The sequence below is a fragment of the Phacochoerus africanus genome, chromosome 1 (genome assembly GCF_016906955.1).
Source record: "Phacochoerus africanus isolate WHEZ1 chromosome 1, ROS_Pafr_v1, whole genome shotgun sequence".
Taxonomy (NCBI): Eukaryota; Metazoa; Chordata; class Mammalia; order Artiodactyla; family Suidae; genus Phacochoerus; species Phacochoerus africanus.
Window position 1 is genome coordinate 216,392,016 of NC_062544.1, and position 13,582 is coordinate 216,405,597.

Below are 13,582 nucleotides of genomic sequence, written 5' to 3' on the forward strand. Positions count from 1 at the left end.
AGCCCACACCCCAGCTGTCAATTCTAGCTGGGGAGCACATGGGGGAAACTGGAACAGATACTTAAGTACCAGCCCATGACCATGGGAGAGGGATAGAGTGCCCCCTGTAAGATCAGTGACATCAGAGAGGCAGATGTGAAAGGTTCCCTATGTTCACTCCCATCAGAGGCAACCCTGACCAACAGAGCCTTGCCTTTCTCCCCTCCTGACCTCCCACAGTTCAGCTAAGCTTCAACCCTGCTCACTTTTTGGACACTCATTCTGCCCAAGGAATCACCTGTTAACTATTTGAATGTATTGTAATGATTGGATTATCACTGTTAAAACTTAATTGTGGTGAAGTTCCCTTTGTGGTGCAGTGGAAATGAATCTGATTGCATCCATGGGGAAGTGGGTTTGATCCCTGGCCTTGCTCAGTGGGTTAAGATCTGGCATTGCCGGGAGCTGTGGTGTAGGTTGCAGATGCAGCTCAGATCCCATGTTGCTGTGGCTGCAACGTAGGCCAGCAACTGCAGCTCTTATTTGACCCCTAGCCTGGGAACTTCCATGTGCTGCAGGTGCGGCCCCCTCCAAAAAAAAAAAAAACAAATACCCCCCTTAATTGTGAACTTCAATACTGCCAAATACTACCGTGGGCAAGTGGATATTATTCAAGACACATTATTCAGATATATGCTATGAAGAAAAGCACTAGCAATGATGAATTAACAGAATTACGGTTATGAAAAACAAGGGAGAATGAGTAGAGCCTGTTTTAGGGACATTTGTATTAGCGATAAATAACCATAGAGGGCAATTTAAAAATGATGGGACAGGTGGAGAAAAGTGTTTGGATGTATGTTTGGGTGCCTGTGTGGGTCTTCCTGGACAGGCAATTTGGGGACGAACTTTAGCTGTCAGTGGTTATACGACACTGGGCAAGTCTCAATGACAACCTAGCACTAACTTATGAACCCCTCAAGGGCAGGGGTTCTGTCTCTCTGCACCCCATAACCTCTAGCACAGTGTCCAGGGCATAGCTGGGAGGTGAAAAGCATGGACCTAGAGCTTAGGTGGACTTGGGTTTGAATCCTTCCTCTGCCACTAGCTATGTGACCTCGTGCAAGTTTACTTAACCTTTTTTTCTTTCTTTTTTTAATAGCTGCACCCATGGCATATGGAAGTTCCTGGGCCAGGAATTGAATATGAGCCACAGCTGTGAGCTACGCTGGATCCTTTAACCTGCTGTGCTGGGCCAGAGATCAAACCCTCACCTCTGCAGCAACCCAAGCTGCTGTAGTCAGATACTTAACCCACTGCACCAGAGTAGGAATCCTATTTAACTTTTCTAAGCCTCGGTTTCCTTATCGGTAAGATGGGGACCAAACCATCACCTACTTCATAGTATTGGAAGACTAAATAAGAAAAGATACGAGAAGGGATTAGATGCTCAATTAGTCATGAAGATGATGAATTCTGAGTTATGAATAAACTTTTTATAGACACATTTAATCCCAGTCACCAAATCTCAGAGTTGGAATCCAATCATCCCTCTGATATTTGAGTCCCCTTCCCAACTAGTTGGTATTTCCAGTTTTGGAGATGGCTCCCACTTGTGTATGTCCCCATCTATCTGAACTCTGCCATGAGCAAGCATTTTCCTTCTAAGACACTTTAATCATTCCTTCTCATAAGAAGAGTTCATTTCTAGATCCATGCCTCTAAGCATGCTGTTTGTAGCCCAAAGTGCTCACCTTTTATTACGCAAAGCTGTCAATTGGATTATACAAGGCCCAAACTGGTTTAGCATGATTAAGGGGCTATAGTCACTACAGCTAGTGAAAGACTGAATATCTGCAGTGTTACAAAATTACTCTCAAATCCTTTTTACACATTCTTTGGGGGACAAAAACTGACATAGTAAAAGCTATAATTTTCCACATGAGGCTCCAGAAAAACCTGATAGAAACAGGTGAGATTCATTTGTAGTATAAGAACTATGGATTTTAATATTAATACATTCATTCAGAATGGCAAGCCATTGAGCCAGAAAATCCTGCCCTCCCTGCCCCTCCCTGGCTCACCTCTGGACCACTTAAAAGCCAAACATACTGCCTTTTTTTTTTTTGTCCTTTTTGCTATTTCTTGGGCTGCTCCCGCGGCATATGGAGATTCCCAGGCTAGGGGTCCAATTGGAGCCGTAGCCACCAGCCTACGCCAGAGCCACAGCAACTCGGGATCTGAGCCGCGTCCGCAACCTACACCACAGCTCATGGCAACGCCGGATCGTTAACCCACTGAGCAAGGCCAGGGACCGAACCTGCAACCTCATGGTTCCTAGTCAGATTCGTTAACCACTGCGCCACGATGGGAACTCCCCAAACATACTGCTTTTAAGGAAGGGCATTGGAGCCTCAAATGGGTCACGTCCCACCTCCCCCACCAAGACCACTCCTAACCCTTCCACCCTGATGCCTCACTATCACTGTCAGGAGGGCACCCAGTTAGATTTCCTCTTCCCTGTCTCCTGGCTATAGCTTATCCATCTGCTTCCCAGCCTTCCCCAGGAAGACCATCTCCATCTCCTCGCCTGAGATCCAAGGGCCAGTGCTAATCTCATTCCAACCATGGGGAACTTTCCCTGCTCTGACTCCACCAGCTTACTGTTGTCTTGCTTCTTTGGTTCCGAACCCAGACAGCCAAGTGCTATTCATCCACCCTCAGCTGTATATGTCTTATCTCAGACCAGAGCCCTCCAATCCTATGAGTCCCTGCACATAAGTGTTCCAAAACACTATCGGTTTACTCTTGAACAACACAGAGGGAGAAGAAAGGGAGATTGCTCCCAACAGCTCCTCTGGCTGTGAAAAAAAAGTGGAATGGACTTTGCAGCTACCAGAAAGGTCAAGACTCTAGCTACTCCCTGTTCTTGTCAACAAAGTCAGCTCTAGCTAGGCTTGGAGGGAGTCCTTTACTCCTGTGGAAAGCCACAGGCCTGGGGAAAGAAGAGTGTGCTGTTGTTATAATAGTGCACTCTTTTGGCTGTTGCTTAGTACAGTTCCATTCTAAACTAGAAACACAATAATACTGAAAATTATTCCACGAGCAATACTATGGCAGGTGCACCCTATCTATGCCTTCCTGCAGCTTAATGAACCCAAGTTCCAGTTTGATCCTTAGAGACTTATTTCCGAGGCCCCCAAGCCCAGCGGGAAGAGAATGTTAAGAAGGGACCTATTGCGGTCCAAGCAGGGCTACGACAGAGACGATGTATCAGGACAATTCTGGAAGCAGATGTTTGAATGGAATCTCTTTTTCACTGGGGTCGATCTTTGGTTTCAACTTCTCTGCTTTATTCTGCTTTGGACATGGTGTTCCTACTTGGCCAAAGACCACTCCCGGAAATGACAATTAGACAAGGAGTCAGGTGAGGAGAGTCTGGCTTGCTCTCCCCCAACCCTCCATAAGCACAAGTCCCTGTCTCTTTCTCTTCCCTCCGTCTCCCACCCCCCACCACTTTCCCTTTCCTCTTTCTCCTCCTAACTTGTGTAGATCTGTTTCTCTGCTCTTTTTTTTCTTTTTCTTTTTTAGGGCTTCGCCTACAGCATATGGAAGTTCCCAGGTGAGGGGTTGAATTGGAGCTGCAGCTGCAGGCCTATGCCACTGTCTTAGCAATGGCAGATCTGAGCTGCATTGTTCTCTGTCTTTAAATCTCTCTCCTTTCTTTCCCATCCCCACTGTCTGCCTCTGTCTCTCCTGCTCCCTCCCTGTTTCTGGGTATGTATGTGTCTGTCTGTCTTTCTCCCACTATGTAAGAATGTGCATATGCTTCCTGTCTCTTCTCTTTCTCTGTCTTCCTGGCTCCTCTCTCATGTGGCTTTTCAGTAGGACACCTGGACTGGGAGCCAAAAGACTTAGCTTCTTGTCCTGGCACTACCATTAACTAGTTGTATGGTTATGGCCAAGTTGCTTTCTATCTCTGGGCCTCAATTTCCTTGACCCCACAGCAGGTTAGACTAGATGTTCATCCAGGTTCTCAGCAGTTCTAAGATTTTATCACTGCCTGAAGTGGAACTCAGACCCACGAAAGAGTAGCTATTGTAGAAATAGGAGAAGCATGCTGGGGGTTCCCAACAACAGCACAAGCACCAGGGGATACCTGAGTACAACTCAAGAGAGGATGTGACTAATCCAAGACAACACTGCCAGAGGATAAACCACCTGCTGGGCAGGCACTGTGCTTGTACCTCATTCAACCTGGTGAGATGGGTATGGGATGGATCCTATTTTAGGGGTGAGAAAACTGAAGTACCAGGAGTGAGGCCACTTGCCCAAGATTACACAGCTGAGAATCATTGGAGCAGGGTTTAAATTTGGGCCATCTGACTCCTAAGCCCATGTTTTTGTCTGTGATACTGCATTGCCCCAGGCACCAATGCTCACTCACAAGCTTCCCACTCAGGCTGCAGAGTAAATGGCCCTAGACCCTAAGGGTTCTTGGATCCAGACCAAATGGTTCAACCAATTCTCCCTTCCTTCACGATACCAACTCCAACTTCTCAGCTTCTGCCTGTGACTGCTGCAACAGGACTCAATTGCCTGCACACTGCCTGTGTGCTTGGGTAGCACTGACCTTTATATTTTCAAATGTGTACATCTTATGGCCATTCTACATAAACAGGCACCTTGCCAGAGCCTAGTGCAGTGCTGGCCCCACTGCAGAGGCCTTGGTTTGTGGAATAACTGATGAGCACCAAGCTACTTCGTGGCACTGAGGTCATGTCCTTGAGTTCTCTGCTTGGGCTTTCAGTAGATACCTGAGACCCTGCGGACTTCATATCACAATCCCTGCAGGCAGCCTCCACCTACTCAATGGCGCCTAAGGGATGGCTTGGGGAGAGGGTTAGATGGTATTCAAGTCACAGAAGCAGAACTTGGGGTTCCCTGATGATAATTTTAGCCAAGTGAGCAACGATAAAGAGAACCCCAGCTTCTTCACAGAGAAGCAGCAGCCATGACTTCTATTCTCAAGGAAACACTAGAATAAAAGAGATGAAACACGCAAAATAAAGAATGAGAGGAATTCCTGTTGTGGCTCAGCAGGTTAGGAACCTGGCTAGAATCTATAAGGATGTGGGCTTGATCCCTGGCCTTGCTCAGTGGGTTTAAAGATCCGGTGTTGTCACAAGCTTCAGGGCAGGTCACAGACGCAGCTTGGATCTGGTGTTGCTGTGGCTGTGGCATAGGCCTGCAACTGCAGCTCTGATTTGACCTCTAGCCTGGGAACTTCCACATGCTGCAGATGCAGCTGTAAAAAGGAAAAAAAAAAATAAGTATATGTAATTTTCTACAGCACATTCACCCTTGTCTTACGTTATTATGTGTGTGTGTGTATGTATGTATTATGAAATAAAGTCATGGGAGCACAGAGCAGGGAAACTGCTTTTGTAATCTGATTCTGAAGACTAGGACAGGCTCTTGCACAGCTGCAAGTCAAAAGCCTGAAGCCCAGGAGTCCATCACTGGAATCACCGAGAGTGTTACATCCAGAGCCCCATGAAGCCCCAGCTTGGACATGGGCAGGCACCAATGGTTGTCTTGGTTTCAGAAAGCATGTAAGACCCATCACAGGTTTGATAGCCCTCATTTTTGACATTTTTTTTTGTATGTGTGCATCTGTCCCGCTGTCAGATATATGGTGAGTGAAAGTGAATGTGAAGTCCTGTCCCCAGAAGTCGCTTTCACATGTCCCAAAAAGAACAATGGAATTAACCATCCTGGGGAATTCAATCCTCATGGAAAATCCAAACCTTGTTCCACACACCTCATAATCTTCTACTTGCCCTTGTTGAGTGCCAGAAATATGATTCATTTGGTAGAGATGAATCCACAGGCCTCAATTCCAGAAATGCTCCCCTTTTTAAGAGCATGATTAGATTAGCCACCAGTGTAGTTTTATTACTTTTTCCCAACTTTAGTGTAGATGTCAGGGTGGCCACGGAAAAGTCTGATAACAACAGTTCCCAGATAGTCTGAGTCTGCATGCTGCTCTCCTGAAGGGGAGGCCTTTTGCCTGCCCTCCTCGCAATGCCCCCGCCCCTCCCCTCCCCGCCCCTCTCCAGAGCCCATCCAGGGACAACAGCCACGAAAACAGCAGGGGGGCCAAGAGCACACCAAGAAGCTGTGTGATCCAAGGCTCAGATACTCTCTAAAAGCCACCGGAAGTTCACTGAAGTCATAGTGCCCCCTCTGTGTGCCCCTGGAGGCTGGCACTTCACTTTGTCTCAATCACAGGCCAATTTCATGCTCTCCTGTGCTCAGGGGTGATTTATTGATCCGGTTCTAGATGGCAGGAGCAGGCACCTGATTCATCTGCCTCTCCATCCCCAGCAAGTCCCAAAGGTTTCAGGGCTGGGCCAGCATATATTCTGCGCCCCTTTCTTCTGAGGCTGATGTGTCACCTCTGAGGACAAATCACTGCTTCAGCCGGGGGGTGGGGGTTGCAACAGAGTTAGGGCAGCCTAAGAAGGGGGGACCCTCCCGAAGGCCATCTACTCCTGGGACCTACTGCACAGCAGTGACCACACACCCAGAGAGTGGCAGAGCTGTGATTAGCGCCCGGCTCTTCCTCCAACCTGCCTGCACCTCAGGGTACCCAGTATAAGGGCCCCCCCAGCAAGTGCTGTTAGGGGATCCAGCACCCCAAAGACATGTCCAGTTGGTTCTCAGTTTTCAACACACTTTTGGTTGACACCTGGTCCACACTGCAGGAGGCATGAAAGAAGATGTAACGCTATTTTATATGAATGATCTTGAAGTTACATGGTGGCCACAGAAAAATCTAATGACACAAGGGCCCCCACCCCTGCATCTCGCAGTGAACCAGCAGGGAGGTGATGATAAACCTTAACTTTCATCTCCATCTCTGACTCCCAACCAGCTCCCCCACCCCCAGCAGATCAGTCTTGGAAAAAAGCTCCCAGGGCTCCCTAAAGAAACAGATGGAGAACGTATGAAGAGAAAAGAATGGGTCATTTCATCCAAAAGGACATGTGTGGCAAGGCTGTCCTTTTATAGTTAGAAACATAACCATTTCTCTATTATTTGTGGTGAAGGGAAAAGTTCTGACTTTACAGTAACTCAAAACAAAAACAAACAAAACAGACTAAGCCTGAAGTAGCCTCTAATTATAGAACACACAATTATCAGCAGCCCATGTTTTAACTCTGGTTTCCCAAGTGCAGTCTTGCCAAAGAACCCTTAAAGGCCCTATACCCCACCACACCCCAACTATAGCAGGCCCCCTGAATCCCTGATTAAAGGTGAGCTCACTTTATATGGGGTCCAGCCCTGACAGTTCTCAGATAACCCCCAGGCCCAGAGCTGTCCAGAAAGCTGAAGCCTGAGGGAGGGTCAAGCTTCTCCCAGAGTGAATGATGTCACCTGAGTGCAGGGAGAGCTGTTTCTCAGACTGAGCCCCCTTCCAATGCCAGAGGGGGAGGAGGCCTGGTCTGTGAAGCTACTTAGGTAAGAAGCATCAGTTAACAAGTCAGATGGTACCGAGGGGGAGGGAGCTGCTGGGGGCTAAAGTCCCCTCTTCCCCCTGCACATCAGGCCAGATCACCTAGGTCAGGGACACCCATGGATGCCAGGCACAGGGAAGCAGCCCGTTACCTGCTGGACATCCTGCTGGAAGACGCAGAGCTGCAGCCGCTGGTGGAGCCGCACCTTGCGGTGCTGCCAGATGCTCTCAAGCCGCCGCTGGTGGTGCAGCACCTCGTGCACCACGTCCAGCACCTGGTGCACTGCCTTGGAGTAGTTGGCTGTGGCTGTGAGGGACTCGGAGTTCCCAGGACTCAGGGGACGCTGCAGCACATCCAGCAGGGCTTTGCCATCCTGGCTGACCTGCAAGAGGTAAAGAGGGTCAAGTCAAGGGAGCAGAGGGCCAGGTGAGACACAGAGAGAACCTCAGTCCTACCCAGATCCATGACACCCAAGGAGGTGCTGGCCCGAGCTGCTGTGATGCCTGCCTTGCTGCCTGGAGAGGGCAGAACCTCCTGGAATCCTGTAGGAGAGGAGGTGCTGGGGCAGTAGCCAGGTCTGCCAGACCCTGAATCAGTATCTCTCTCCTCTTTAAGTTTCAGCCTCATCAGGGCAGGGGTTCTGCCTTGTTTATCCCCCACTTCCTAAAGCCTAGAATAGTGCCTGACACTGGGTACTTGATAAATATTTTGACTGGCTCACTGACTAGGTCAGGCAGCAGAAGCAGAACATTATTTCAGAGATAAAGCCGAACATAAGCTACACCATAAACCTCTCTCCCTCTTCTTTCTTCACCTTCCTCTACAGCGCTCTAAACTTCTAGGCGTGTGGCCAAAGGCAAGTTATATTACCTCTTTGGGCCTCAGTTTCCTTGTCTGTGCAATAGGGATAGTAATAGTACATACCTCATAGGGTCAAGGTGAGGACTATATAAGTTAACACATGCAGGGCATTTAGCATAGGACCTGGAACATTGTACTGGCCATTTCTACTTTTTTGGGGGGCTATTTAGAGCCGCACTTGAGGCATATGGAGGTTCCCAGGCTAGGGGTCTAATCCGAGGTACAGCTGCCGGCCTATACTACAGACACAGCAATGCAGGATCTGAGCTGTGTCTGCGACCCACACCACAGCTCACAGCAATGCCAGATCCTTAACCCACTGAGCAAGGCCAGGGATCAAACCCGCAACCTCATGGTTCCTCGTCAGATTCATCTCTGCTGTGCCACAACGGGAACTCCTGGTATTTCTACCTTTATCCTCCCCCTCCTCCTCATCATCATTCCTCTATCCTGTCGTTTTCCTTGTCATTTTCCTTTCTTTTATATTTACACTTCTTTGACTCTTGTTCTATACAAGTTTTTTTTTCCCTCCTGAAAAAAGGTAATATCTCCATCTTTCTAGAACATGCAGAGTAAGGGAGGGACCGTTAGGTTGCGGACACAACCTCCAAGCCCCTGGGAGCTACCCTCAGAGCTGAAACCAGTGGGGGTGATACCCTGTCACTTGTCACTGGAATCCTGGCAATATTTCTGGAAAGTGGCGTCACCTGATTGACACCTGTGGCTCTCCAGTGCTTGGCAGAGTATCCAGCAAGCATGTGTCTTTCTAATTTAAAATAGGGGTGACTAGGGAATTGATAGGAATTTTAAGACCCCAAATTAATTTGGTTAACAATGAAGTCAGGGTTGGTTTGGAGTTGAAATGGTCTTCTTTTCCTTCCCGCAATGTGGGAAAGGTGATGACTAAGGGGGAGCTGTTTGCTGGGCTCGCAGCCTCCCCTCCCCCACCCTCACATCCTGATAATAGCTTGGCTGTGGGTCCAGGAGCACAGAGGCAGCTGTTACTCCCCAGGTGATAGAGCCACAGAGGTGCGTGTGGGGCTGGGGCTTGACCCAAGAGGAGCACTGGCAAGGAAGCAGCTGAGCCAGGAGGGGGAGCCTGGCTGGATGAATAGGGTCAGTTTCAGTGCCCACCTCTATCCACCCCATGCCACCATGCCTGCTTTCCATGACGAATGGCCAGGAGAGGAAGAGAGGAAGCATCTCCTAAACAACACGGTAATGTGAGTAAGACATGCATCCTATGGCTATACCCAAGAGAGCTCTCTTCAGGGAATTCTGAGCAATACTGCCAGGGCACTGGGCTACAGCCGGGGCAGGGTGGTTCCAGATGGAGGACCAAGTCCTGAAATCCAAGGGCATTCAAGTTCCAGTCTTCTACCTCAGTCCACATGTGCAGGAGGTGGGGGCAACCCCCTGACCTCTGCAGTGGGCTTGGAGGAAGCGCCTATGTCCCAAAGTGCTAAGGCCTGAGAATTGACTGGGAGAAATGTTGCATCTCTTCATATAACGACACTCACACTACACGTGTGTGAACTGTGTAAGTAAAATATTCATCTCATTTGCGTTGCTCTGATTTTGTGTTACATAAGGAAGAAATTTAGAGACCCTTGACCCATGGGCAGAGGCCAGTTCTGTTACAACGAAAGGCTTGGAGCAGAGCTGATGAGATCAGGCTTGGCTCACAAGCCTCCCTCTCTGCCTCCTCTAATGATGAAACCTGTTCCCATTTTTCAGCACTTATTACCGTCAGGCGCTGGGCCAAGTGCATTACATGGATTATCTTTACAACCCTCAAAACTACAGGCGGCTGAGATCCCCTTCGTTTTACAGAGGAAGAAACGGAGGCTTCGGGTGTTTAAGTAACTTGCCCGAGGTCACAAAGGTAAGAAGGGAGCCAGGATTCAAGCTTTGGTTTTGACTGTGGTAAAAACGCTTATTCTTACCCAGTGGCCATTCGTTCTTCGACTTTGACATGCACCAAACTCACTTAGGGTAATATTTATTAAAATGGAGGTTCTGGGTCCCACTTCTTCACATTCTGATTCAGCCTGGATTGGAACCAGGAATCTGCAATTTTTTTTGTCTTTTGTCTTTTTTTTTTTTTTAGGGCTGCACCCATGGCACATGGAGGTTCCCAGGCTAGGGGTCGAATCGGAGCTGTTGCTACTGGCCTATACCAAAGCCACACCAACACCAGATCCAAGCTATGTCTGCAACCTACACCACAGCTCACAGCAACGCCAGATTCTTAACCCACTGAGCAAGGCCAGGGATCAAACCTGCAACCTCATGGTTCTTAGATTCGTTTCTGCTGCGCCATGATGGGAACTCCAGAATCTGCATCTTTAACACGTGCCTCAGGCTCACCTGAGACAGGTGGTCCAGGAACCCACTCTGAGAAACAGTGCTCCAGTTGACCTTGCCCCCAAGAAAACCCACGGGCAAGCAGTGAGTACCCTTTGCCCTCCTTACCCAGCTTCCGTAATCGGCCCATTTCTTCACATCCCTCAGCCCTTCCCTCAGAGTTAGCGAACTTACTGTATATAAACACACAGGTGCACCTGTAGGTCCCTTTCTTTTTCCTTTTCCTTTTTCCTTCTCCTTTTGAAAGGACGTGTTTTCCCCTCCTAATGTGTACCAAGCTCCCAGCCTTTGACTTTTCAGCAGAAGAGGCTTTAGTCTGTCCTCTGTTTCCACAGCAGCTTCTCACTCCCACACGTACTCACCTCCATCCCATGGTGAGATGTCCTATGGACTCTCTGGTGGTAAAACTAGTATTTTTTGATAAGCTACTTCATGAAAGGGGTGGCAGGGCTAGTGCGTACATGCCCGCTTACCAGTCAGGAAGCTACTCCAGAGGAGCACTGCCTTGCTGTCTTATAGTTCTTCCTCAGAGGAGAGAGTCTGATCTTCTTCACACAGGGTGAGGGGTGTGTGTATGTGTGTGTGTGTGTGTGTGTACACCGACACCAAGGTGGTGCCTGCTGATGGCTGCATTTTCCTTTTTGCTGGCTGGAGACACCACCATTCATAGATCAAGGATCTTAAACATGTGCCAAAGGAAGAAAAACGGCCTCTCTTCTTCTTAGTCCAACTCAGGCAATTACACAGCACACAGGCTGTGCCACCCCCCAACACACCTCCCCCCCCCCCCACAGAGCCAGGACCCCTGGGTGTCCTCCTTGGTTCTCACCTCTGTGTAGGCCTGGGTCACCTGCTCATACAAGGACTGGTGGTGGTGGATCGCCAGCTCCAGGTCCTGCATCTCGGATGGCAGGCCACCTTCACTGCACATCTTGCACCAGGCGTCCACTCCTGACAGGAACTGGAAGGAGATGCCAGCTGGGTCAGTGTGGGGGCACTGGGGGTGGGTAAGGGGCAGATTATGTAGAGATGGTCAGACACCTTGGGAATAAGCATCAGGACCTCTGGAAGCCTTCAGAGTCCACTGCAGAGGGTGGAGTTTTTTCTTTAATTCTACAAACACCAACCCCAGATAAGTAGTCAGACTCATACCCATTCAGGAAGTGTGGTTTCCCACAAAGATAGATGACTATTTATGAAATTTCTAGGGATGGGAACTGTCTACCTTTTCAACAGGTTATATCCACATGCTGATTATAAAATGCAAGTGTGCCAGCGGCTTCCTGTCCTGTGCATACTCACAGGCACATGCAAGAGGCAACATATAATAAAATGGGATGTTTCCAAACACGTGATTTAGAGTGTGGACACAGAGCTGTGAAGAATAGCAAAGAACATTTCATACAGGCCCAATCGGCACTCTAGGGAACTTGCAGAGACCATTCCCACAGGGGATGGAGATTAACACTCAACAAGATCCCTGCTGTTGGGTCAGAACCCCCTGGGGGTGGGGAGGGGAGGGCGGCTGAGGGGGAAGGACTGTACTGTGCCTACCATGGCTTCTGAGATGTGATATATAGACATAGCTCTTGACAGACATCAAATTATTTAAAAGTTAAAACTAACAACTGTGGGAGACTCTGGGTCTCCATGCACAAAGGGTTAGCTAACTGAAATCACTCAGATTTATTGGGAGGAAAATACACCTCTAAAATGCAAATAATTCTTCACACAACAGTCTGGAATGGTTCTGTCTGTGATTCTTCTTGCCTGGCTGCACAGCTCCACTTAAATTAATTGCCTAAATACCTTTTTATCTCATTGCCTAGGACAGCCCATATGAGGATAATAAAGAGCTGCCCAAATAAACACATTGAAAAAATAGCCTTGAACCTGCTGTTCGGTGTGTATGTGTGTGTATCTGTATGTGTTTTCCAGCTAAAAGGAAGCATGGTTTATGAGTTTCCCTGAAGGAATGGAAATACCTGAGAAACTGCATTAAAAAAAGGATACAAATAAAACCACTTCTGATCCAAACTAATCCAAGTCAGGAAACATCAAATAGAAGTTGACTCCTTCAGTTGCTCTCAGCTCAGGTACTAGGTTTCTGCAACTGTGTGAGTTCTAGTCTTGGTATTATTGTCAGCTTTCAGTCCTTAGCCAGGTTGGTTTTTCATTCTGTATGTTTTTATTACACGTGGAAAAATGCTGGGTGGCAGCCAGGGTCAGACTGCACGCACTTGCTATATCCCAGAAGCTGCTTTGCTTCAGCAACACTCATTTTTTAAAGGAACCTGAAAGCAACTTGACACTCCTGTGACAGCTGTGGGGGAGTTCCTTTTCAAGGCCTTTGAGACTTCTATCAGAGTCTAACCAGAGTCCCATAGCAGATCCCACAGAATGGTCATCTCAAGGAGAGAAAGAAAGAGAGAGGGAAGTACCGAACCTCCCCTGCCAAGCTGGAGAAACTTCAACAAAGTGTGCAAGTGATAGGGCTGAAGAGAGGACAGGAGATGAGATGTGAATATTCTCATGGTCCAAGAACAAATCGGTCACTATCAGCCACTTCCCCCAACATCCTACATCATCTTAAACAACAGCAACAACAACAAAAAGGCTGGATCCCTCTCCATGTGTAGGGCTGTCTTGACTTAATATCTTTGGTGAGGTCTCAGATGGAAACAGACACAGGTGGAGGAAATACTATGATACAGGATAGTATGTTGAACAAATACCTGCAGTAGTGATGTCTACCATTTAAAAAACACACTAGGCACCTTACGTGCTCCACCTCTAATTCTTAAAACAGTGCTGTGAGATTTATGACTACCTCCACATTAAAGATGAAGAAA

General features: G+C 48.2%; 1 protein-coding gene across 4 annotated transcripts in view; it reads right to left on the minus strand.

Annotated features, from left to right (window-relative positions):
* KALRN (kalirin RhoGEF kinase) overlaps positions 1–13,582 on the minus strand; it is a 697,683-nt gene that overhangs the window by 393,654 nt on the left and 290,447 nt on the right. For all 4 annotated transcript variants that reach the window (XM_047790542.1, XM_047790550.1, XM_047790490.1 and 1 more), the window contains exons 8-9: positions 11,560–11,691; positions 7,654–7,884 (exon numbers count right to left, since the gene is read on the minus strand). In XM_047790542.1, coding sequence (XP_047646498.1) covers positions 7,654–7,884; positions 11,560–11,691 — 363 coding nt within the window. The remainder of the gene's footprint in view (positions 1–7,653; positions 7,885–11,559; positions 11,692–13,582) is intronic.